At 40.7% G+C, this 27,829-nt stretch overlaps 1 protein-coding gene across 9 annotated transcripts in view; it reads right to left on the bottom strand.

Annotated features, from left to right (window-relative positions):
- The window catches only part of RANBP17 (RAN binding protein 17), a 193,764-nt gene that overhangs the window by 5,193 nt on the left and 160,742 nt on the right, over positions 1–27,829 (bottom strand). For all 9 annotated transcript variants that reach the window (XM_083730064.1, XM_083730069.1, XM_083730067.1 and 6 more), the window contains 2 exons: positions 23,012–23,178; positions 3,552–3,650 (listed from right to left, as the gene is read on the bottom strand). In XM_083730064.1, the coding sequence (XP_083586190.1) occupies positions 3,552–3,650; positions 23,012–23,178 (266 nt within the window). The remainder of the gene's footprint in view (positions 1–3,551; positions 3,651–23,011; positions 23,179–27,829) is intronic.

Genomic DNA, 27,829 nt, shown 5'->3' with positions numbered 1-27,829 from the left:
GATTTACCTAACAAACCCCCCTCCCCCTTAGAAGAACTGTCACAATGACTGATAGCAAGTGAGACTGAAAAATAAACTGTGTGGAAACAAAAAATACTAATAAAAGGTTTTACTTTGTGAAAGATCTGGAAAGAAGGGAGGCTTTCTTGTGGCGTAGTTACTAAAGCGATCTGCCATTATGAGGCAGACCTGGTTGCAAGATTTGCAGTCATAGGGAGGGTGAGCCACTGTTTTGTTATCAGGTTTGGATCGTAAATTTGAAAGGGTAATAACCCTCCTGGAAAGACTGATTTATGGTGCAACTGGTCTGGGAAAAGTAAGGAGCGAACGCCTAGACTGTATTTCATCAGAACTGACTAACATGGCGACTGCCGCTTGATCAGGACTTTTGGACTTTTGGGTCTATGTGAGTTGAATTACGGGAGAGCATTATAAAGTTCACACAGAAATATAAACAAGGCTGCTTCTTTCAACTCGCTTGTGGATACAACTCGGAGGTTATTAAGAAGAAAAAGGATAACGACAAGGAGATGAGAAGATGGGACTGTGAACATCAAAGCAGCAGAAATATAAGATGATTGGACCCCTACCGAACTCGAAGCATGGGTACCCCCCACAAAAAAATTAAAATTTGGTTAAATATTTGGACTTCGTGATATGTATTGGTATAATTTGGAATAATTAATATGATATGATTGGTTTGGTAAATGGAAGTTTAATAAAAATTATTATTATTATTATTTTAAAAAAGAAAGTCTTCATCAATGAATGCTGAGAGGTTAAACCTCATTGTAGTGGGTTGTACTGGACTAGGACTAGGTCTGGGAAGTTGAACCTAGAGAAGCTCACTGGCTGACCCTTGTCCCATCATTCCCTTTTAGCCAACCAACCTCACAGGGTTGTTGTGATGATAAAGTGAAGGACTGGACCATGCACACTGCACTGAACACCTCGGAGAAAGAGAGGTAAAAATAAATTACACTGATGATAAGCATAATGCAATGGCAGGCTTGGAAACACTGATAGCACCAGCCTGCACATGTTTACTCAGATGTAAGTATAAGTGTGTTCAATGGGGCCTACTCGCAAGACAGAATTGCCACGCCAGATTGCATCCAAATTGATGTTTCCTGCTTGGCAGGGGGTTGGACTCGATGGCCCTTGTGGTCTCTTTCAACTCTATGATTCTATGATTCTATGATGTTGGAGCCGCAAACTGAAACAAACCACTGCTCAACACTATTATTTCTGGCTTCTCAGAAACCGGAGCAGCAAATGTTACGGATACTCGAAGCGCACAGATTATTTGCTGTTTTGTATCCTTTATATCAAAATATTACCCAATAAACCTATTAAAAAAACCCACCCAACCCAGTACCTGCCTCCTTAATGCAGACGAGTCCTTAATGCAGAAGACCTACTGATAAATAATGACACACATATATACATTCCACGGCTAACCAAGCTCCATGATCATTAGAATGCAATATTGTTCCAGAAGAAAGAAAATTGTGCTAGCCTCATATTTCTTACTATTCATGATTGCATGGCTATATCTCCTTGTGAAATATTTAATTCCTTCTTACACTAAAGCTGCTAAAATCAAAACCACATAATTAATATAGAGTCAGGCTAATATTTAATACTATAAATCAGAGGCATTGGCTAAACAAAAGTGTTGCCAAGAACAAGATTGGGAATGCATAAGACTACTTATTTCCGCCTTTTATAATGATGCACTGACTCAGGGCAGATAGAAAATGATTAGTTTTCCTCCCAAAGTAGGAAATATTGCTTCCATCTGTAAAGGATAATATTGTGATGTCATAAACTTTTTCTAAACACTGAATTTGCCCTTATTCCCTCTCAATCATTTTAAAAGAACTGCTCCTCGTATGGAGGTTGGATTTAAATCACAATAATACACCAAGAAGATGAATGACAGTGCTATTGGATATGGTTAAAATTGGATCCTTCAGCACAGGTGAATGATGAGACGGCGCTTCTATACTTGATATATTTTCTTCTTCTATTAGTTTCCTACCAGGGCTGGGATTTCGGTTTGAATTTTAATGTATGCGGCTGCTGCTAATCTTAGTGTCTTATTTTTTCCCAGCACCATCTTATTGTATAGACAATTCATTCTCCAAAGCAGTAATGCACTGCCACTTGTGACTGCCCAGGAGATAAATGAATTTGGAATAAAGTCAGAACGCACACAGAAGTATGGAGAACGTTACAGGTCAATATCTCCAGGAACAATCCCTCAGTATCTGCAGCAAGCCTGTATATATTCAGACGGGTTTGCATGGCTATACAGAAATGGTTTCCTTTTCAGCTGGGTACCTGACCTTAGCCTCAAGTCCACAGACCCAAATTTGCATGCAAAAACCCTACAGGGGGTGATTTGTCTGAAAAATGACTCCTCTGTCCACCACAAAGCCTGGCGGTGAATATCAATGATGGGAAACCCCAGGATTCTAGCTGTTTACTAACAACGGTCAGTTCTTTGAGAGGCACTGGGTGCAATCACATTTTGGGCTGTGCTTGCACATCAGCATCATGAAAACTTTTGAGGAGGAGGAGGGCTCCCCTCGCCCCCCAAATTCTCCTCTGCTGCTTCAACAGACGCATCAGTGGAGGAGCAGACACTGCATGTGGTAAGTATCAGGAGAACCCTCTCCTTCAACAGTGATAGAAGGAGGGCAGAGTGCAGGGATGGGAAATCTAGAGCTCTCCAGAAGTTGTTGGACTCCAACTCCCATAGCTCCAGCCAGCATGGTCAGTGGTCAGGGATGATGGGAGTTTCCTCCTTCCCACTGGTCTAGAAGCACAAGTCAATTGTTGTGAGCTAAAGGTTTGAATTCCAGTGACGGGGTGAGCTCCTGCTGCTCTGTCCCAGTTCCTGCCAACCTAGCACTTCAAAAGCACACCAGTGCAAGTAGATAAATAGGTACCGCTGTGGCGGGAAGGTAAACGGCGTTTCTGTGCGCTCTTGCTTCCGTCACGGTGTCCCACTGCACCAGAAGCAGTTTAGTCATGCTGGCCACATGACCTGGAAAGCTGTCTGTGAACAAATGCCGGCTCCCTCAGCCTGAAAATGAAATGCGTGCCACAACCCCATAGTCACCTTTGACTGGACTTAACTGTCCAGGGGTCCTTTACCTTTACCTCACACACTGAAAGAATCTGCAGAGGGGGTTGTGGGGCATCATTATCTAGTCTCAACCCCCCATACTCCTGTATGCCACCATGCATTTAAGGGAGAATGTCCTAAATTAGGCTGCTGAGGTTGACCAGGGCTAGAGACATGAACTACATAATGGTTTGGGAATGTAGAGGAGATTCATTTTTGTTATGCAAAGAATATAGGGTTTCTTTTTGCAACATGAAGTGTCTCCAAACACCTCTGCCTGATCCAAGAGACTTATTTCTTCCCTCTCCTCATTCTATTACACTCAGCAATGGACTGTGAAAAGCAGCCTGTCAATACTAACACTGACTTGTCTCATTTTTAATCTAAACGAATGTACTAGTTCTGGAATACTTACTTTCTCATTGAGAAGTATAAGGCCCAAGAGGGGTCTGGAGACTGACCACTGGTTTCTGCAGTCCTCAAAAATTATGGTGTTCATGAGAATTGACATCATCTGAAAAGAAAGAAAATGACCAAAAGTGTAATTGGTGAATATACCACCATGCATGACTAATTCCAGCTCCGAAATAAATGAACAGAATAAATAGAATTTCAAGTATTGCAGAAGGTACTTTTGACATAGCATGGGTATTTTAACCAGACAAGCAATTTTTTAAAATACAAATTAACCTATGCAATATATTAGCTATTTCCTTTGATTCCCAAATAGCAACCTTCATCCATAGCTTATTATAAAAACAGCAGAAGGGGGGGAGAGAAAACAGAAGTAAAAATAATTAAGGTAGACTTGTGTCCACCTGTTTTGAATACAGGCTTTAATGCAAACTTGTCAAACCCCTCGCTTTATGGAGATAATCTAGAGCCTCTGGACAGCTACTGATTGAAGACCTCCAATGAGGGAGAGAGCATCACCCCTTTAGGTTAGAGTTTCCCAAACTTGGATCTCCAGTTGTTTTGGGACTACAATTTCTATCATCCCTAGCTAGCAGGACCAGTGCTCAGGGATGATGGGAATTGTAGTCCAAAAACCTTTAGGTAATTGGTTTCAATGTCAAACTGATCTTCTTATCAAGAAATGTCTCCTGATGTTCAACTGAAACCTATCCTGCTGTAATTAAAGATAATTAGATCCAGTTCTGCCCTCTGGGGCAGCAGAGGGTTTTATTTATTTATTAAAAATTTCAATCCCACCAATAAGGTAAGGAATGAAATATAACAATGGATATTATAAAGGAGAAAGGAGAAGGAACACAAAGAGAAATTTACATAGTGGTAGAACGCTAAATTGTTTCATGGGGGACATTTCCCATGAAAATACAGGATATGAATGAAATTCAAGTGTGCCATTATTGAGGATGCAAAGCCACAGAGCCGTATTTCCAAAAGCAGATTTCTGTAGTGGGATGGAAGGAATTTATGCTGGCCTTCAGATAACTGAGATGTTGCAGAGAGCTTCCTGGCCTCTTCTGAGAATGAACCATTTTTGTTTTGGGACACACTATCGTGAGCTTTATAGATAGTGAAAAAACCAAAGTAAACAAGATATTTCATAGTTTATAGCGTCCAGAACACAAACATGAGGTAGTGCCCAAGTAGTTTTAGAGTTCTATATTTGTAAAATTTGGTGAGGAAAAAGTAGTCCATTGCTGTAACAAAATAACTAAAAAATCCTCATCCCAGCATCAAACACAAGGAAAATCCTTCGATTATTTTTTCAAAACCAATGAGTAGCAGTGAGGTGAGTCCCCCAAGACCTGACATACACTGCAAGCCAGATTGTAATAACTGCCCAAGAAAAAGTCAAACAACTTGTTTCACTAAATGAAAGAGATTATCCAAGCCCTGCAAATTACTCAGAACAAAGACATTGTCAAAGCTTCATCACTAGTAGTGTAATGGGGAATACAACCTAGGCCTCTTTTCATTGTTGTCAGCACACATGGATGACTAACTATTACTCAGGCATACGGGTTAAAAAGATGATTCAAAATGGGCTAGAAATCTAGCTATTCACGCACACATCCTCCTAAACTAGGCCTTTCTCAGCTTTGGGTTGCACTACAACTCCCATCATCCCTAATTAGCACGGCCAGTGGTCAGGGATGATGGGAGTTGTAGTCCAACAACATCTGAGGAGTCAAGGTTGAGAAAGGCTGTCCTAAGAAAAAGAAGGTACCTTTTCCCACATGTGGTGGACGTGTCATAAGGTGACAGACTTCTGGGAAAAGATATATCATGAACTGAAAAAATGTTGAAATATACATTTATCAAGAAAGCAGAAGCCTGTCTACTTGGAATAATAGGAATGGAATTGCCCCCAAAAGACGTTAGACTGTTTTTGTATGCCACAACTGCAGCGAGAATTTTACTAGCCAAAAATTGGAAATCACAAGAAATACCAACAGTGGAAGATTGACAGATGAAGATGTTGGAGTTTTTGGAGCTGGCTGACCTTACTGGAAGAATCCACGATCAGAAAGAGGAGGAACATCAAGAAGATTGGAAGAAATTTAAGGAATATTTAGCTAAAAATTATAATATAACGTAAGTGGAAATACTTGCAATTACCAAATTGGCCTAGGATTAAAGTATGTTGAATTGTATAATACTATGGATTGAGAATATTATGAAAAGGAAGGAAGATAGTAATTTGAATAAGTTAATTTTATTAGAAAGTGGATATTGGAAAATTGCTACAATGTGATTTAATGAAACTCAGGGAGGATTCGAGGAAGTCACTTAACAATGGAAATCAAATTGGATTTTTAATAGTAAGATTTATTTATTTTAATGTTTGTTTGTTCTTCTTTTCAGTATGTTTTGTTATTTTGTGTGTGTTATATTTGTTACAAATTTGGAAAACTAATAAAAAAATTGGGAAAAAAAGAGAAAGGCTGTCCTAAACACCACCACCGCCACAATGCTGTTCCATGGGAAACTAAAAGAATCAAAATTACTGGACTTCGGAAGCTGGCTGACTGAAGTAGAGCGTCTGCTTTGCAGGCCCAAGGGCCCATGACAGTTTCACTTAAAAAAATCTCTGACAGCAGATGTCAGAAAAGAACCCTGGTCTCCTTGATGCCAGTTAGAGAAGACAATGCTGGGTTTAATGATTTGGTTTAGGTCCCACAACTGCTTTCTGAGCAGAACATCCAGTGTCTGCAGCATTAGGTACCAACTCTTGCCAAATAACTTGCAAATACAAAATGGTTCTGCATGAATACTTAGTACAACACACACAGTTTTGCCTGTGCTTTCCATCTCTACAATGGTCTGATGCAACAAGAGTCTGGGTTCATAGAAACTGCAATATATCTAGAAGAGGCAGAGAGTATAATGTACAAGATTTGTTTTGGGGAATTAAACCATATTGCTCTTTGTTAGAAGCTGAACACAATGTTGCTGGCTGGTGGTCTTGGTGGCACAGATTCTGTGTGTCACTGAGTAGGCAGGATCTCATTTAAACAGCAAATATTTAACGCAAGGTGCATTTGGTGCGAGTTGGGCCTAAGCCAGGTGGTTACTGAACTGGTTGGAAAGCTGTACCCAAAGCAGAGAGTGAGGTCTGCTGATGTTGGTGATGCAGTGACTGAAAAATACAGATGTTACAATCTTAGAAAGAACAGCAATCAATGGAGAGGAGATGAATACAGTTTAAAACAGTGGGACACTATCTTGTAAAAACAACAGTCAATAAAGTCCAATGTAAAAAAACACACCCCATTTTTGTACTTTTAGGAAGGAGGGTTATTTTTAACATTTACATTTTGATTATAATCTGCCATCTGGCTCTACATTGGGCCGCGAGGTGAAGCTCTGATATAAGAAGAGAGCATGGAACATTGAACATATGAATCAGCATTGGGACACGGTGAAAGCTTGTTTTAGTTTGCTTTCCGAAGTATTGTATGTAGGATGTGGGAGGAAACCATGTGCGTCATATCTAGTTTTGAACACAATATTTTATAAAAGGATACCAACACATTCAAAGGAATGCAACAATGATAAAGGGCTTTTGAGCAACTCACAAGTGGGGAAAGCTTGAAAGAAAAAGAACATTTGAATTTATTGCCTGTTCTCATTACACATGCATGATCCAGAGATAACGCTTGCTCTCTGGACTGACAGTGGTTCCAGAAAAAAGACACTTCCTCCAACATTTCTAGAAAAATAAATGTACACCTGAGCAATATGATACAATGAAAGAAAAAGCTAAAAGTCATTAGCGGAAAACATAAGATATGCAAATAAAACATAGCAATGCAACCAAACAAACAGAAATCAAATGGGGCTTCTACTGCAGTATATTAATCTTATATTTTATATTACAATTAAATTACAATTATTTCAGTTAAACATTATCAAATTGCTGTTTTTAAATCAAGGTCTTCACAGCACTGATATAAAAATCTCCCCTGGGTGGTTTCATAACTCAGTTCAATGCAGGGGTATGCAATCTCCTAAATGCCATGTCTTTTTACAACTGCGCAGAAGTTCCGTACATCGGTTTAACAGCAGCAGAATAAATTTAAAACAAAAATTATCACCTAGTCCAGCAGAGCTGTGTGTGCATAATGCTAGCTGAAAGAGGAACTGTAAATAGGCGTTGTACTATGTGCGGCTCCCATGTGTCCCCCATGTGCATAGCAGAACCCAAAGCTCAGTGAGCCAACACACAGGAAGCTGGATTGGGCCACAATAATTTAATCTAGACTGAGAGTAAAATTTGTAACCTTCAACAAAGGTGAAAGGAACCATGCAAAACACACTGTAGAGAGACATAAAGATTTGTGAAAAATTAAAGGTGATGTGCACGGTCAGGACGTAGCTATACAGTGGTACCTCTGGCTAAGAACTTAATTCGTTCTGGAGGTCCGTTCTTAACCTGAAACTGTTCTTAACCTGAAGCACCACTTTAGCTAATGGGGCCTCCTGCTGCCGCCGCGCTGGAGCATGATTTCTGTTCTCATCCTGAAGCAAAGTTCTTAACCCGAGGTACTATTTCTGGGTTAGTGGAGTCTGTAACCTGAAGTGTCTGTAACCTGAAGCGTCTGTAACCCGAGGTACCACTGTAAATTCCATGATCAGTCCTAAGTTCTACCTCATAACCATTTTCAAGTGTGCAAGGAATGAGCGAGGCCTCTCACAAACTGAGTTTTTGTGCATACGAGGAAATGTAGGAAACAGTGCAATGTGCTCTGATGTGCACAATTCATGTAATGAAGAGTGACAAATTCTCACGATGAATGCGGCCTTCTAAAACTCTCCGCCTTCCAACCAAGGCTGTAAAAGAAGATCTAGCAATCTGAGTAAAGTCAGGAAAAATCGCAAAATATGCAAATGCTTTGCATACAGGTCCAAGTTCAAAACCCTGGCTACTCCAGGTTTTGTTTTTTTAAAGAAGGATCTCAGATAGCACGGTTGCGGAAGATTCATCTTGCCCTAGGCTTTGGAAAGCTGATGCCTGTCTCAGCAGAAAATAATGGGCTAGAGTAGTGTTTCCAAAGCTGGGAAGATCTGGGGAGAGTGGGATGAGTGTAAAAAAAGAAAAGAAAAAGTACAAAAGAAGTATAAAAGTACGTCATAAAATTTCAATCCATTTGAAAATTCAAATACAGTGGTACCTCGGGTTAAGTACTTAATTCGTTCTGGAGGTCCGTACTTAACCTGAAACTGTTCTTAACCTGAAGCACCACTTTAGCTAATGGGGCCTCCTGTTGCTGCCGTGCCGCCGGAGCATGATTTCTGTTCTCATCCTGAAACAAAGATCTTAACCTGAAGCACTATTTCTGGGTTAGCGGAGTCTGTAACCTGAAGCGTATGTAACCCGAGGTACCACTGTAACATAATTAGGACAGCTGGGGAGGCATGGGATTTTTATGTTAGCTAAAATGGAGAAATGGGTAAGAAAGGTTGAAAAACACTGGGCTAGATGGATTTGATAATGTACACATGGAATCTGTATGTGATTTTTTTAAAAGTAATTTTAGTTCTTGGAGAATGTTTCTTATGTCTTACGACCTATTTGTTGTCATTGCTGGGCCACCTATTCAGTTGTATCTGTGGACAAAGGCATCACAGATGGAATGGAATTTTAGATTGCAACACGGGCAATACCCCTTCTATATAATCAATCACTTTTCAAAGTGGTAGGGTAACTTGAAATCCCCATCCTGTGAATCTTGGGAAACCAAGAACGAAAGCTCTCACCTTCATATCAAGTGTGTGGAAATTAAGTTAAGACAACCCAAAATACATTATGAATGGCACAGTTTAACCACAGGAAGTGACCCTGCTGAAGGGAAAAAACAAATTCAGTTTCCCAGGTGTTTCTTTCTTTATTTAGGAAGACATTTTGAATAAGAGCTCAAGCGATTCTTACACCTGCGGTATCTATTAGCATCATGTAATAACAGTTCCACACCAATTAAAAAGCTAGTATCTCATCCTATCTTACGGTTTACTGCTGAAACTTTTGACAACTGGCAAAATGCCTTCCAAACTGCTGACAAGATAATAAAGTTGATGTCTACGTTTTATCTGAAAGTAAATACAACAGTAATGGGAAGACAGGAAGCAGCTTGACTGCAAATGTGCCAGTCTAATGCCTCACTCTAAAAACAATGTTGATTCAAAATATCAATTTTAAGCACTTTCAGTTTGATTTGCAGATTTCCAATATGTTGACATCAATGCTATTAAAAGCAAGTACCGGTGAAGGGCAATGCATCTGACATGCAGTGCAGCTGGATGCGACAACAGCAGCCATGTTTGTGGTTCATGTGTCTGCCTGGTTCACTCGTAAAACAGGGAGATGGAAGGTCCAGTTGTGATTCGAGTACCCGTCCCCCGCTTTGGGTTAATAAAGACACGTGGACACAGTATATTAGGTTAATGGGCTAGAAAAGGCCACAACTTTATTGATTTACAGCATGTGAGAAGGTATTGGCTTAGGAATTGGACAAGAGCAAATTTGACTCCACCCACTCGGAGAGGGGTGAGTCTGACAAGGGGTTAACCACCAGTAGGGGGAGCCTATTGATGCCAATACAACTATAAGCTCTCCCCTCATGCCACCGGGGGTCGTGTCATGGCCCCCGGCCACACAGGGCATCGGACAGGATCCACGACCGCCGGATTCCTTGAACGGAATACCCATAAGTGAAGGGGTAGGCGATGGCACACCTTGCCCTTCCATACACCAACAACACATTCCAATGCCTAACCTCCGTGGCCGCATTTGAGCGGCTAAACCACGCCCCCGCAGTGTCTCCCGATTGGGTGCCCAGCTGGGAGGCGTGGCGCGCCAGCGATGATGGCAGGGCAGGCGGCAGAACGCCCCCTGCATGGCGCAAGGATGTGGTCCCGCTCACAACCCCTCCCCTCCGGAAGGAGGAGAGGCTTTGTTAACATCAAAATGGCTGCACCGTTAGCACAACAGTTTGCGTTGCTATAGATTTATTTTCCTGCAGGTTAAATAGGTGGTGTGTGGCTGACATGCTGCACTTACAAGCAGAAACATAATCAGAAGAGGCATCTCTTGTTCTTGTCTACATTGAATTCCTTGTCAGCTCTCTATTGCGTTCTGTGTCATTTCCAGGCTGCTTTATATTTGGGTGTGTGATGCACCCAACAGATGTTTTCAAACTCAAGCACCCTTGTATCTTCCCATCTGGGCTTTTGGATGTGCAGATTTTTCTTCCTCAAGGCTTGAATAACTTATCGCTCACACACAAAAAAAAGGATTTGTGAGTTGCTCATTTGGATGAAGCTTGGCATTCTTCAACTAGCAAACTCATTAGAGTTAAGAGTCCCTTCCAGTTTAGAGTATATCATATTGCAGTATGGACCGTTTGGAAATTACGATGAGCTCTTTAAGCACTTAATCAAACATATTTCTCCTTTTGGCAATGCTAACGCAGGCCCTTCGTAGAACAAACGCTCCACATGTTACCATATTTGCACTAAATTTCCACTACTGGGATTGGATAACAGCTCCTCTTTGAACAATCACTACCACATGATTAATGAGGGGAGAAAATAGCATCCATTACAAGTGTCTCTTGAGAGAAGAAAGGCGCAGACAGCCTGATCCTCTTAATAGCTGTGTCATATGCTTCCTCCACCAATGGCCTTGGCAAGCGTCTATGATTGCAAAGCTAGCTTTTAGCCTACCAGCCCTCCACATCTGGCCCTAAACTGTTGCTGGAACCTTCGGTGTCTGTTTTATACTTAAATCATTGGGACATATACTCTGCGCCATTTCTTCCTAGTGCTTGATCATTGCAAAATATCTTCTTTTCTATTCTATGGTGATCAAACAGACACTGCTTTGAGAGTCATTCCTCTTCCACAAGATGCTGAAACCAGAAGGTAGTTTTTCAAAGCGGGGTGGGGGAAAGTGATAGAAGAGCATGTTGAAGAATACTTCCCTTTTTTTTTTGAAAAAGGATGTTTATTTTCCATTGACCCCTAATGGGTATCAACAAAAAGCAACCCTGCTCTTGAGATCATGATAGACAAAGTACACAAAATCTATATGCTGTGTCTCGGTATTGCACAATTGTTTGCCAAAACCTGCATTCCAGTGCAGACCAGGAAGAGATGAAAAGGACTGGTCATGAACTATCAAGAATAATGGCTTGATGTTTAGAGAAAGGGTTTTGAAAGACACAACAAAGTTTATAAGGGAAAGATAAAGACTAAAGTTCAAAAGAATGTTAGTGCCTTGGGTGAAAAGAAAGGTGCGACTCTTAGCCTAACACAACTTCTACCTAGATAGCGCAGTTGGTTAGAGTGTGATGCTGATACTGTCAAGGTTGCAGGTTCGATCCCCGTTTGGGACAACCGCATATTCCTGCATTGCAGGGGGTTGGACTAGATGATCCTCAGGGTCCCTTCCAACTCTATGATTCTATGATATAGAGAACCACAAATTATTCTAGAAGATTGGCTTATTTGTGTGCTTGGCAAAGCATTGAAGAGACTTGCTGGAATAGCTTGTATATGTATACAGGCTTCTTTAATCCTCTTTGTTCTCAAGTGGTTCACAAACTGATCCTAAACTTTATGGAACAATTTGTTACTTGCAACTATTCACATTTGGAACAAATGATAATTTGAAAGCACATTCTTATAAAATGACGGGTGGGAAATTGAATACTAACAGTAGCTATTCCAAATGATTGGAATTACTGAGTGGCAACAGGTCTTCCCTTACTGCATTATAAAAAGTAATTAAGAGTCTTTTTCAATTAATATAATTTCTCACAACCACCACCCATCAAAGCTAGAAGTAGCAGGATACATTCTGGCATTATTAAAAACAACTTCCTTGAATATTGCTTCTGTAACAGTCTCTTTGGATTGGTTAACCAATGTTCACTGGAATATTTATTACAGACTGGAATATTGCTCTTTATGCCAAAAAGAAGTTAATTGGTTTTCTGTCGGTAGCATTAATCTGAGTACATCAATAACTAACCAACTAAAGAGCACTATTTGTGCTGCTTAAATGGTAGCACAAATCGCAAAAGCTCTAACCATAATAAACCAGCAGAGACCTCCTCTCTAGTAGAATATTTGAGGTAAGAAAAGGGCCATCTCAATTGCATGCAGAGACACCTATGATCTATGGAACCAAGTGTTTGAGAAGGCATTTTCACCAAAGATTATCACTGTTTTCAAAGAAGTCAAGGACCCAGCTCAGGATCCACAATTTGGGCAATATGAAGTCGATGCCATGCGAGCTCAGAAGAACCAGGAAAGAGAACAAAAGATATGCCCCTAAAACTTGGAAATAAATGAACTTTGATTCTTGACTGAGAAGTATATTTTCACCAGATCTGAAGATGGCCTTTTAATTTTTTTTGGGGGGGGTATTGTTTTTGTTTGTTACTACATTATGTATTTGTGTGGCCTTATATCCTAAACCCTCAAATGAAGGGCAGTTGGGGAATTTAATTTTTTTAAAATACATACATCTGATGTGAGAGATCGCCAGTGCAGTATGGTGCCTAGAAATGGGGTGGCTAACCTGTTACCCCCCCCCCAATCTTATTGTACTTCATCAGACCCAATCAGCATAATACAGTGGTGCCCCGCAAGACGAATGCCTCGCTAAACGAAAAACCCGCAAGACGAAAGGGTTTTCCGATTTTTTAGCGGCTTCGCAAGACGAATTTCCCCATGGGCTTGCTTCGCAAGACGAAAGCCCATAGGGAAATCTCCGGGGACAGCGGGGAAGCGAAGCGCCGCCTTCTCCTCTGTTCCCGGACCTGTCCTGAAGGCATGCGGTGGGAGGAATGTTTTCCTCCCCACTGCCAACATTCAGAAGGCTGTTCTGAAGGCTGGCGGTGGAAAGAAAAGCCCTTCTCCCCCGCCAGCCTTCAGAAGAGTTCCCCGCAGGGCTCTCCAAATTGCGGATAGCAGCCTGCTGCCCCTATCCGCAGCTTGGAGAGCCCTGCGGGGAAGTCCTGCAGGGCTCCCCAAGCTGCGAATGTCTGCCCCGCGCGAGGGGTGCTCTGCTTAAGAGCGCCCCTCGTGCGGGGCAGCAGGCTGCTATCCGCAGCTTGGAGAGCCCTGCGGGGAAGTTCTGAAGGGCTCCCCAAGCTGCAGATGTCTGCCCCGCACGAGGGGCGCTCTGCTTCAGAGCGTCCCTCGCACCGGGCAGCAGGCTGCTATCCGCAGCCTAGGCAGCCCTGCAGGAACTCTTCTGAAGGCTGGCGGCGGGAGAAGGGCTTTTCTTCCCACCACCAGCCTTCAGAAGGCTGTTCCCGGACCTGGTCTGAAGGCGGTCTCCCTAGGAACGCATTAATTGATTTTCAATGCATTCCTATGGGAAACCGTGCTTCGCAAGACGAAAAACTCGCAAGACGAAAAAACTTGCGGAACGAATTAATTTCGTCTTGCGAGGCACCACTGTAAATGCTCAGGGAAGGTGGGAGTTGTAGTTGAGCGACATTTGAAAGGCCAAAAACTAACCATTGCTGGGCCAGAATGTTCAGACAGATTAGGTAGATTTGAGTTCAATCCCCATTCAGTCATAAAGAACACTGAGCGACTTGGCTATGCATGACCCCCCCGCCCATGTTGCCATCCCATCATTAGAACGGGGTCTACTGGATCATGCCAATGGCCGATCTAGTTCAACACTGTGTTTTCAACAGCAGTCAATAAGAGGCGGCCAGGAATGCAGGCAACAGCTTTCCCCATGGTCGTTCGTTTTTCCCTGTAACACGCATTCAGAGACATACCAAGAAGCTCTGACTACAACCACTGGGACATTCAAACAGACAGATGTGCAAATGTTTCTGCAACACTTACTATTTCATTTCATCCTAAAATAAAAATGCAGGCAGCCTGTGTAAAACATAGGAAGAAGGCCAAGACCAATGACTTAGCCAGCTTTCAATCAAATGGTTAGATCCTGCCCTTTGGCAACATCCATTTTATGCGGAAAACATAACCAAAACATTTTGTACGACTTCTGAATCAAAAAGTAACAAAGTCAGACAACTGCAAAGAAGTGGGCAGATTCTGATACAAATATTTTTAAAGATTGTTCCGTGTTTGCTGCTGTTTTAAAGGAGGTTTGCCTAGAAAATTACAATTGTTCAGTAAGTATGAGAGATTTCATTTGTAATTCAAAACACCCTGGTTATTTGTTTTTCCTCAAAATATAAAGGTAAGCCGTGCTTTATAAATATGCAACAAAGTTTCAAATAAGATGCAAACACCAGCATCCTAATGTTTTCATTTAATTACCCCTGAAACGCATTCTATTTAATATTCATTACTCAAAAGCCAATTTAAAAGGGAAAGAGGTGATGGTACTTATTCAGAAAGACATGCTTTCATTCACTGCAATAGTTATCTAATATACGGAAGTTAATAAAGCAGATTAATCTACAAGTCCCTTTAAGCCATCACTGAGTTTAGAACAACTGCCTCTTTGACCTTTAACCCTCCTGCTGTGCACCAGTAGCAGGTGCCAGCTGTGCTAAAACGATGGCTGACGTGTTTGAACGCAAAGCCTTTTCTTACTTTGCCTCTGACCAGCAGCTGACCCTGTAGGAGCAATTGTTTCATCTGTTGGCCTAAAGGGTACATAAACCAGAAACAGATAAACAAAAAGCATATATACACCAGCTGCCTAGCCTTAGGGTACACCTCTACCATCAACACCTCTAGCAATTTTTTCTGAAAGCCAAATTGCAGCCTTTTTGTCTCCATCCATGGACTAGGCGATACTTGTTACTTTACGAAGCTAAACTTCCATGCACACCAAAGTAGCACACTGTATTGTTAAGTGCTTAACAAGCTTTCTGATCCGGGAAGTCATTCTTGCTCGATTTGACTGTTTCGTTTTACAAACAGATTGCACTCTTAAAGTGCAACTGCTCTGAAGAACTATAAAGTAGCCAGCTTCGGATTAAAAGCGGAAAAGTTATGCAAGATGCAAAACAATGGACGAAAGGTTTAGTGGGGTCCCCTCTTCCATTTTATAATTTTACATAGAGAATTGTAAGCACAGCATTCTGTACAGGTGGAATTATACCTGCATTGTGCTTTTATCAAAGCTGCTGACACTGTCACACCATTATGAAATATTGTTTTGCTTATTGAATTACTCTGCCTTAAGATGAGAAGGCAATTATTTTGTTGATAAAAGTTACACGAGCACAAAGGCAGAGTAATTAATAAATGTATTATACGTCTGACAGAAAAAAAAGTTAATATATTTTAAGGCACATCCAGTTCCTCCCCCCAAATTCATGAAATTATTTATATTAAACTATCAATCAATGCTGAAATGCCTAAATTTGTGTCAATAGTTCAATAAGTGGCTTTGAGATTGAATTTTGGCTCATTCAATAAAGTATCTTTTCCTGTTCCTTAACCACCCACATCTCTGCTGATTTGGTCTACAGCTCTTATATTTCTTTCAATTAAGAAAACGTTATGATGCTTATTGGATCATATCCTTAAAATATGCTAAAATCCTGAATCCAGATATGAGTGGTTGCCCATTGTTTGGGGCCTGAGGGTACATTTAATTTTGATAGAGTGAGATGGGGGCATCACCCCCTCTGGTTGCTTTTTTCCTCCCTCCCCTGGGTTACACTCCCCTCCCCTGAGAAAGAGAAAAAGCACACACACATTTGTTTAAACAAATCCTCTTCTTGCGTTATAGCCACCCCATCCCACCCTTCATAGTAAGGCTATAGTCTTGTTCACATAGTATTCTAGTTGCTATAAAAATGACTGAGATGCCATCTGAAAAGGTAGAATCAAAAAGATAATGTGCTATACAGTGCTGAGAACATTCATCCAAAGGTGAACAGGGGTGATCAGACTTTTGCTTTTTTACTTATTGTGAAAAACACTAGCGTGAAACATTAAGGCATTTTATTAATGGCGTATTTTACCCCGATCCCCCTGTGAAGCAGACTAATTTTAAATCCTTTTGTAAACTACTAGGCACACTGCTGCTTCTCCCACTGCTTAATACCAAGAAAAGCAATCAGAATTTTAAATATGAAGAAGGTACCGCAAAGTATGTCAAAGCACTGAATATCTACTGCAAGTTACACATGGGCGCCCCATAGGAAGGACAGACTATTCCCTCTAGGGGCTGTGGTTAACTTTGGGATGAACAACATAACCAGCACTGAAGAACGGAAACTTCTATTGATTTATGAACTGCAGAAAACGTATTAACATAACTTCTATTTACGTCTGAGCGAGTTGTTAAGTTACAGCTTATGTATGCGATTCAAACATTAGTTAATTAAATGCAACACTTTAAAAAAACAGTTGGGGAAGGGTGTTGGCTTTGTTTAATCTTAGCAAGGACGGAATAGCTGCATTTGTAATTTGTAGTAAAAGAGAAAGCAAGCACAAGGATATTTAAAGAGGATGCATTTTACTACGTTGAACAAGACTGTATTAAAGCTTAGAAGTGATACTGGTTAGGAATATAAAACAACACCCAATCATATAATAAAAAAAGAAATTATGCATAATTGGGCTTCTTACATTCCACGTTTCTAGAGCAGTTTCACTTATGTGAGCAAGGGCAACTAACTCCATTTGCATTCTACACAAATTTCTATTTCATTTCTTCAGCAGGCAAGATCAGGCAACTGAGAGAGCTAAAACCTCTTAAAGATCATTGCTCCAGGACTAACTATCCGATATACACTCACAGAAGTAGTTTTCATTCTGAGACATAATTAAATAAATGCCTTTCACTGAACTTCTAATACTCTTAATAAGACTATATGTTTTAAATGCCTCTGACTATATCCACAATATTATTATTCCTACCCCTCAAGGCTTTAGCAGAGGTCCTGTTTATTGTATAACCCAATCAAGCCAAGCAGTGAAGCACTTGGATAGTCTGCTCTTTGCTATGTGTTCAGATGTTTTATGAAGTTATGAGGCCTTTATCTCACAGGACCAACATATATTTGAATCTTAACATACGCATGTGGTTTCAGATGGAGATAAGCAGATGGCATGCTTTACTACGTTATACGTACGCTTACAATAATCTGAATAGTTTTACAATGGTCTTTCATCCTCTAATCTTCCCTCTCTCATATCCCTGCTGCCAGCACAGCACATCCTCCTCATCTATTACTTCTTTAATATCCCAGTAGTCAGGAGGATAGCAAAACAGCAGTGCAGTGCTATGGTGGTCAGCTGAAATTGTTCTCATGGTTCTAAAGAATAAGACCACTCTTTCCTTTGGCTCTTTATGTCATGAGAAAAGACATGTAGCCCCCCTAACTCGAGGCTGCCATTTGCCTTGTGTCTGTGCACCATGTCATGTGATCAATTACGCAGAGCAGGGCTTACTTGGCCTCCCAAAATAATATTTTATTCAAGTTGGCACCCCTGGGTGGTATGGTTGATATGGCATAGGAACTGGTCAATGCCAGCTGAAAAAAGGAGCAGTTTGTTTAGATTCGAATCAACTGGCATCCATTCTATGGGTTCAGCAAATAGCATCTCTCGTTAAACAGAACCAGAATGTTGGAAGGGACCTTAAATGTTGTCTAATCCAGGAAAGCCACTGTCGTGCTATAGCTGGTTAAAATGTATTTCCATTTCTTCAGTAACAAGAGAATTTTCTTTTACCTATCTATTTGACGCTTGTGCAGATATGCACCCGTATTTAGGGATGCTCCTTTCGTTATTTTAAAAGAAACACAATATAAACAGTGCTTCCGCCAGAACAGAGGAACAGGGGAAAATATTCTGTTACATTGCATCACTTTAAAGAACTGACAAGCCTCTTTAAGCTCACAGTACAATTAGTCATTAGGGCCTAGTTTTCTAGCACTGTTAAGCAATTTGTAATAACCCCCTTCCTTTTAATAGGGTTAGGCATTACTTACAAGACACAGCTGTCTAGAAAACTGAAACCTCTAGTTGTGAAGCAACAGTCTTGTTCATTAGCCGCCATGATAGTCAAATCAGCTCTAAAGCCAGGGTTTAATGGCCTGCCGATGAATAATCAATGGCTCACTTTTCATCTGAGTGTGAAAATGAGAATAATCTAATTCATTGTCCCTCTGGTAAGATTCAAGTCCTTGGGTTCTGTTTCTATTCAGGGCTGATTTATAACCCAATGGAAACCTGATGTAAACATATAATCAATGAGTCCCATCATTGCTGATAACCGCCCCCAACTGGCTCACTCCCTCATCTCAAAAAGCCATCCCTTTAGGCTATTAGCTCCGTCCAGCTAACTCTTTCTACTATCCCTGCCTGCTGCTTTTACCTTGGCCATTCGTTTAGACCAGCAGAGTCAGAAGTAATTTTATACGCAGCAGAGAGCGGGTGGAATTGATTTTTCACTCAGCACTCAGTTCCCATCTGAATAATTATCAATTTTACTGCCTCATAAAGGAGAGAGTCAAAATTTCAAATCAATTCAAAAGAGCTTCTGAGACTGGAGAAACTGTGCGCAAGGAGAAAGGTCAAAGTTGGTAGTGACCTCGGGAGATGATGTCAGGTATTAGAACACTGAATGGTTGACATCAGAAGCACTCAATATGCTATGACTCGTGCTAATGCAAATCATATTTATGCTGACTACTGGAGACCAGTCATTAATATTTAAAAGAGTACCTGAAAGCCTACATTCAGACAAACTATAATGTATTCGACAAACTGCGAAGCTAATAAAGACAGATCACTGCTTATTCCTATGATATAAATTTCAGGATTGCCAAGTGTCATTAACACAAACTACGACGTTAAGGTCATAAGGAAGGCAAACGTATGAAAATCCTGATTTGAGGTCAGTATGCTATTATTTCTGATCCTACAGTTGTATTTATAGAGCAGGAACTACTGTACACAGTGACAGGTGAGGACTGAATACACCGCCAAGTTCTAATCAATTTCTGCTTTGGATTGGCTTCTGCAGGAAGTCGTAGCGAGAGGGAATGATGGCAATGAATCACATGCCGATAATAATGCCAGTCAAATGCATGCCTAAATAATATGCTGTGTACCAGTTCTTTATTTGCCTTTATTTGGAAACAAAGATCACCCAATGTAATCGGAACAATAAATAACAATGATAAATCTTGTAAACTTAAGTAGCAACCACCATTTCTGTTACAGTACCTAACCATCAGTACAATCTCCAGGTCACTAAAGATCTTCCACTGATGTCACTCTGTCCTGATTACAGCCATAAATCCAAGCAGTTACATGGTATTTAGTTAACAATCTGTTCCTAAAATGCCCACCAGTCTGCCATTTGGGATTAAATCATTCACCAAAGACAAAACTGACTATGAAACTGTCAAAATTCATGGTTCCTTGCAACAATAGTGCATCCCATAATAATAGAAACAGAAGCACAACACCTCTCTGTATCATCTTCAGATCGTGAAATTTTTATTACTCGATTTGCCTTGAAAAGACAAACGACAATCAATTGCTTAGTTATTTTTTTATTTAGAACTACTGTATTCCATCTGCTTATCTCTGAGGTGACTCAGATAAAAGATTAAATACTAATACAAAATCTAATACTAAGATACTAAGTAAAATCCATCTAATATACAAGGAAAAAGAAAAGTCAGAAGAATAAGTGTACTTACTAAAAGCTGGTACAATTAATATATATGTTGAAGACTCAAGTACATTAAAAAGCCTTCACCAGACACCTAAAAGACATTTAAGTAGGTACTAGGCAAAAAATGTTTAGGGAGGAAGTTCCAAAGTCAAGCTGCCACACTTTTTTCAAAAAAAGGGCCCTGCATCAAGCTTCCAAAGATGGAGGCAACTGGATCAGGGCCTCAGTTGATAATCTAAGCAAACAGGCACATCCATGTATGAGAAGATTGTTGCCCTGAGGCTGTTTAGGGCTTCATACACTAAAATGCACTTTGAACTGCATCCAAAAGCATACTAGAAGCCAGCAAAGTTCTTTTGGTTCCAGCAAAAACATATTCAGCACAGCAGGTTCCCATCAGTAACTTGGTCACTGAACCTGCTGAAGTTTCTGAAAACTCTTATACAGGCAGCCTAATGTATAGCCACATGTGAGATATCAACATGGCATGGATAAATGTGGCAAGATTTTAGTTATCAAGGAGAGGCTGCAGCTAGCACACCAACTGAAGGCAGAAAGTTTTCCACCCTACAGACTTCATTTGGGTGCCTATAAGCAAGGCTAGACCTAAAAACACCACCACCAAATTCTCTTAAGGGAAACTGCAATTTCATCAAGAACAGGCCAAATATTAACTCACTACCCAACCATACCATCTATGAACATTCTTCCGTCTTGTCTGTTGAGATTTAGTTTATCAGCATTTGTCGAGATACCTACACCTATTCCTGTCCCAGGCATTCACCACTATATTTGGATTGGGAGAAGGAGGGAGAACTCTCCAGATGGTTTCACTAAACAGGATGTAAGGCAAAATGGATTACATGGGAGCCAAAAGTACTCTAGTTAAGAGGGTCAGCATGCCAAAAAGTGATCAAGACTATATTTCTTGGTAAACTGCCTATATTTCAGAGGTCAACCAGGACTCCCGTAGGTGTGTCAGCAACATCAAGCTGTAAACTCCCATAGTACCAGACCATTGGGCCATGCTGGCTGGGAATGACAGACCTTGAGATTCTGAAACATCTCGAGAGTATCAGGCTCAGGAAAACTGGTATACAGGATTCTGGCCACACTTTTGGAAAGGTACCACAAAGAGGTCAACTTATTTTCAACCCCAACTTTCCAATACTTTCCAATAATAAGTTAATATTTTTCACGGCTGTTGCATCCCAGGTTGCAATGCTTTTCACTGAGCTATCCACAATGGCCCCAAGATTTCTTTCCTGAATACTTAACCACTGAAGACTCCCTTAGTGCATTATAGAAGCTTCTGAACTTCTATAATAAAATCAGTTCACATGTGTGCTGCTTGGTCACATGGGGTTTTTGGCATAGTGCCTTTTGCTTTCCGGCAGAGATGCACTGACACTGGAAATCCAGTGCGAAAGGAGGTTGTGGAGGAATAGGTCTCTTGTGTGCAGATGACCCCAACATCTCCCACAGTGGTCAAAGGTACCCACTTATTTGTAAGGTAGTTGATACTGGGCCAATGAGGAAGACTATTGTGATTGTTGGCAGTGAGGTCATCAGCGCCTGGGGTTAAGAACATGATCTCCCCATGACTACTGTATCATTAGAGGCTTTTTCTAAACTTCCAAAACAAAAACACCAGCAATTTTTTAAAAAGTCTCATCTGTTAACTGATAAACTGAACTATCCTTGTAAACTTGCTTTATAAGAAAGGAGCTACAACAGCAGCGCAGATGTTATTTGCCCAAAGATGGAAGGCAGACAAAGTACCTACAAGAGAAGAACGGCTGACAAAGATGATGGACTATGCCAAAAATGACCAGGAAGATTTTGTGGGAACGTTTAGGGATGCAGGGGAGGATATATTGTCTAAGATATCCTATCCCAACTTGTCTTTACAAGTTCAACAAAATCAGCACAGTTAACATTCCCCGTTTTTTTAAACACACGCACAGCAGGTAGCTTGCTCAGACTCGTTAGAGTCTCTGTAAATATTTCCTGGTATTTTCCCCGTTTAATCCTAAAATAAGACTCTACGCAGTCTTCTGATGTTTAAATGTGGTGGGAGAAAGTCCCCCTTTTCTTCTCTTGGCTTGGAGCCACGGGTGAATTTTAGTAGTGCTGTTGTTAAGATGGCATCGATAGAGATAAGAGGGACAAGAAGAGAAAAGATGGTCGCCAGCCTGTAGATTCTAGATTATTCCACTTCAGGAGAGGCCACGCCCATCTCAAGTTACACACAGGAAGTTTCATCTCAGTCGTGGAAAGCAGGAAGACAACCTTCATGCCTACTCTAGCAATGTTGTGTTTGACTGCACCTGATTCTTACATCCCACAGATTTATTATCAAGAGGATAATAAATTTAATAAAGAATGGGGGAAATTTATGTCACTTCAAAGAACACTGTAAACAATTAAAAACGTTGGCAGGATTCTAAAAAAAACAACACTTGCAATGTAGCGAGAAATTGAGGGTTAAGAAAATATGGAGAACATTATATGATGCAGTTGGAAAAGAATAACTTTGGAAACCATGGAGAAGTGGAGGGAAGTTCTGGGACTCAGACAATCCTATGTGTACCTGATTAGGATTTATTTGTGATGATAATTGTTAAAGGCAAAAACGAATATATTTTTTTTAAAAGAAAGAAAGGAGAGGAGAGGAGAGGAGAGGAGAACACCTTTGCTCACAACGATAACAAAAATGGAGGAAAGCTGCACAATGCTACGGAGCTTACCTGCTGCAATACCTCTGAGTTCTGTTGCATGAAGTGCAGTAATCTTTGCCCGTCTTGTGAAGTCTCTCCACATCTCAGAGGTTTCTTGCCTGCTTTTGCTATGTGCTTAAAGAGGTAGGTGACAATGTAGTCTAAACTTGCACAGCAGCTGGAGGAGACAATTGTATCTGCACACGGCAAACAAAATAAAATGTAATTAATTAGGAGACAGTTCTAATAGTAACATCCTAGATGAGAAGGAGAAATCACAATATTACAGTGAGATTAGGTATCTGGATGAAAATGTTTCACCGCACCGTTGCTCTTCTTCGATAGGTTTAACATATTCAAAGTAGATTTCAGTGCAACAGGCCCTCTTCTCTCACTCTAAACCGCACAGGGGGACTCCTAAACCCCACGGGTATTCTGCCTAGTTGTAAGCACTCCTGCTGGGTGTTCCAAATTGCAGGATTCCAGCTGCTTCCTTATTGCTATGAAATTATGAAATCTGAAGAGTTTGTACTTGGGGGATAAGAGCAAATGTTTTCATTCTCCTGCTTTAAAATCCTAACTGAAGAGCCAATATCGCAATTTGCCTGAAAATGAATGCACAGGTTGAACATGCAATCCAAGGGTCTTTTATTATTAAATATTCAGGATATTGTAGGGACGTGGGTGGCACTGTGGTCTAAACCACTAAGCCTCTTGGGCTTGCCGATCCGAAGGTCAGCGGTTCAAATCTGCACAACAGTGGTGAGCTCCCATTGCTCTGTCCCAGCTCCTGCCAACCTAGCAGTTCAAAAGCACACCTGTGCAAGTAGACAAATAGGTACCGCTCCGGCGGGAAGGTAAACAGCGTTTCCGTGTGCTCTAGTTTCTGTCACGGTGTTCCGTTGCTGGCTCCCTCAGCCTGAAAGCAAGATGAGCACCGCATCCCATTGTCACCTTTGACTGGACTTAACCATCAAGTGGTCCTTTACCTTTACCTTATTCAGGATATTATTAAGAATTTGGAAAAATGACACAAACTTGCCAGCTATCAAAAATATTAAAAATTGTATTTCAATAGAACATTAAACCTTAGGATGACAATAATACTGAGGTATGGAATGAGAAATGACGGAAGTAAATGGCTGTTTGGATATTTTTATTGCAATCAGAATAATCATGGAGCCCAAGAAAGTAAAATCTCTCACTGCCTCCATTTCTTCCCCTTCTATTTGCCAGTAGGTGATGGGACCAGTGGCCATGATCTTTGTTTTTTTGATGTTGAGCTTCAGACCATATTTTGCACTCTCCTCTTTCACCCTCACTAAAAGGTTCTTTAATTCCTCCTCACTTTCTGCCATCAAGGTTGTGTCATCTTAATATCTGAGGTTGTTGATATTTCTTCCGGCAATCTTAATTCGGGCTTGGGATTCATCCAGTCCAGCCTTTCACATGATGAATTCTGCATATAAGTTAAATAAGCAGCGAGACAATATACAGCCTTGTTGTACTCCTTTCCCAATTTTGAACCAATCAGTTGTTCCACATCCAGTTCTAACTGTAGCTTCTTGTCCCACATAGAGATTTCTCAGGAGACAGATGAGATGATCAGGCACTCCCATTTGTTTAAGAACCTGCCATAGTTTGCTGTGGTCAACACAGTCAAAGGCTTTTGCATAGTCAATGAAGCAGAAGTAGATGTCTTTCTGGAACTCTCTAGCTTTCTCCATAATCCAGCACATGTTTGCAATTTGGTCTTTGGTTCCTCTGCCCCTTCAAAATCCAGCTTGCACTTCTGGGAGTTCTCGGTCCACATACTGCTTAAGCCTGCCCTGTAGAATTTTAAGCATACTCTTGCTAGCGTGTGAAATAAGTGCAATTGTGCGGTAGTTGGAGCAGTCTTTGGCACTGCCCTTCTTTGGGATTGGGATGTAGACTGATTACTGATGCAATAACTTTGCCTACTCTTTGGAGAATGTTCATTGTATTTACATTAACTAGAATTATCTGCTCAGCTTGTAATGTGGATAAAAATATTCATGTTGCCATTATATCATCATAACCTTACTCCAACACATGCTGCCTCAGTTCAATGAAAACAGAGTCTGTTTGCTTATATGCATTAGCATATGGCAACAATAGATGGGTTATTTTCTATCTGTGCCCTGTTTATAAATGTAGGCAATCTTATCTAGTTTCTCATTACTGGGTTATTTGGTCTTCTTTTCCCACATCATAGTTTTTTCTAGCATTACTCTGTATCCAAGTGCAGCTTCTGTTTCAGTTCTAACGGCAGTCACGCTTTAAGCTACTGCAGATAATTTGTCTCCCTTTTTGTTCAAAGAAGGAGAAAATGGAACGGAGGCTGATATAAGAAACAATCAGATTCTTAGGAGATTGCCTGCATTTGGGGATTCAACCTGCTCCCAAGTGAGGACAATTGACTCTAAGGGTTGCAAATCTAGGTCACCATGGAATTGGTTTTGATTGCCTAGCTTTGGGATGGGTGCACGAATTAAATTGTTAAAATATTCATTTGGAAGAGAAAGAGAAGGTTATGATAGACTCAATTAAGTGTATCCCCCTAAACTGTGATGAGTGGAAACCTGCCAATATTGCAGTGAGCATTTGAGAACTTCTCTCTAGACGCCACATTGTTGATCTGTGCCAGTTCTGCTTCATAAACGTTGTTTTCAAGTTTACTTGTATTTGAACATCATTGCAATATATTTTTTCTTAAGCTAAGTTCTCCTGAGGTCTTAGAAAGGATTTTGCAGACAATATAGCCACAATTAGTCTCAAGACTCTCTTAATCTTACCAAGTATGAAACATTCTGTGAATTTCTGATAATCCCCATTTCTACTGGCTTCAAATGGAGGTGAACTTTCGTATCTCTTTCCCAGAGAGTTTCTTTATTTGTAGAATCTACCCAATCTATCTATTATCCATCTCTCATAATAATGCCCCATCCATTCACCATGCTGCTGAGGTTGTCATACATGGTTATCTCATTTTATCATCTCACCAGCATGTAAGCATTGAATCCAACACGGAGAAATTAGACATCCTTACACATCAAGTCACACAGAATTCACTACATTAAGTGTAGGATCAAAGCTTAAGATCAAGATATTTTAAATTCCCAAATGGACGAAAATGCAGAACCAAGCAATTCCGTCTCCCAAGGCATGGCAGTCTGTAGTGCAACGGGAGTTATTACGATGACTTGTGATCTCAGGGCTACTTGATATACAGGTGAAACTCAAAAAATTAGACTATCGTGGAAAAGGTCATTTATTTCAGTAATTCAACTTAAAAGGTGAAACTTATATATGAGATGGACTCATGACATACAAAGCGAGATATGTCAAGCCTTTATTTGTTATAATTGTGATGATTATGGCATACAGCTGATGAAAACTAGACCCCCTATAACAGGATGGGCAACTTCAGGCCCTCTGGGCTTCTCTGTCTGGTCCTTGGGATTTTTGCTGAAGTGGAACCCAAGGCAGGACCAATGTAGGGTGGGACTATTCAGTGGTACTGACTACTTTGAGACAAAACAAACAAGCTTCAATGTGAGTCATGGGGGACGACGACGACGACTAGCTTTTCACTTCTGACATTGGGATCATTTGAACAGGTTGTGAAAAGTAGAATTTGAAAGATGTATGTAAATGACCAGTGACTACCATACCCATTAGGGGTGGAGGAAGGCGGATTTCTCATCTACTCCACCATTTCCCTTTGTAATTCTATTTTTGATATCATCGTTTCCAAGAGCAGTATTGATTGTCACATAGAAGTGGAGGGAGGAAAAATCTCAATCGAGAACCTGACTGTTGCTTTGAGGTGAACTAAAGTCATTATTCAAACAAAGGTCTGAGAGATATGACGAAGAACACAACTCTAGCCATCAAGATATATGAAGTAATTGTTTGAAAAGTGCAAAATTAATCTATTATGTTGACCACTCAAGGAAAGCAACTGCATGGGCCTGGTTCAGATATTTCCATCCAATCTTTCTCCTATGTTTTGGGTAGACAGGATGGGAAAAGAGCATACCTTCCCTCATGGGCATAGTGAAGAGGAGGCAGCTGTCCCCCAAATAAATAAAAATCAATACAAATCTGAGGTTCTGTCTCCCCTACCTAACAAAAATCCTGGCCACTCCTATGCCTTCCCTACCCACCCATCTGGCTGACAAGTTCAGCTTCTGAAGCCACTCAATGTCCACATGTAAGCATAACACTTCAATAGGACATGCATAAGAAATATCCAATGTGGATAGGCCCAAATAATGCAGAATAATAGGCCAAAATAATGCAGAAAGCTTCCAGGCAATTCCTGAGATATCTAGTGTGCTGTTCTGGTCTATGTGCACTGGATGTTAGGCATGAATGCCATTCTGAAATGCTACGTGTTCATACAAACATATAGTAAAACAGGCATGTAGATGGGTGGGGAGGCCCATTCTTTCTCCCTGAAATGTGCAGGAATAAGATCAGGGGGAGGGTACTGTCCAAACTAAGTTTGTTTGTTTGTTATTAAAAAAGCAAAAAGGGATGTAAGATTTCTAAATCTTAAAGGTAGAGTGCAGGTGGGCCTAAAAAAATAAAAATAAAATGTTTGCCCTTTCCTTATTTGAATGGAATAGTGGTTCCCTTATTGAAAAACAAAAACTCGGCTCACAAAGAAACGTGTGTTTTAAAAAGAAGAGAACAAGATTCTTCAAACAATGTTTAGTAAAGAAAAACACATTGCCTGGCCTAAAATCGGCTATGCAGTACAAAGGTTTGAGTGAAATCAACTACCAGGTTTTTAGCCCTCCTGATTAGACTGTATAAAGA

This window comes from Podarcis gaigeae (assembly GCF_964106915.1).
Source record: "Podarcis gaigeae genome assembly, chromosome: 3".
Lineage (NCBI taxonomy): Eukaryota > Metazoa > Chordata > Lepidosauria > Squamata > Lacertidae > Podarcis > Podarcis gaigeae.
This window is presented reverse-complemented; position numbering and strand designations above follow the sequence as displayed.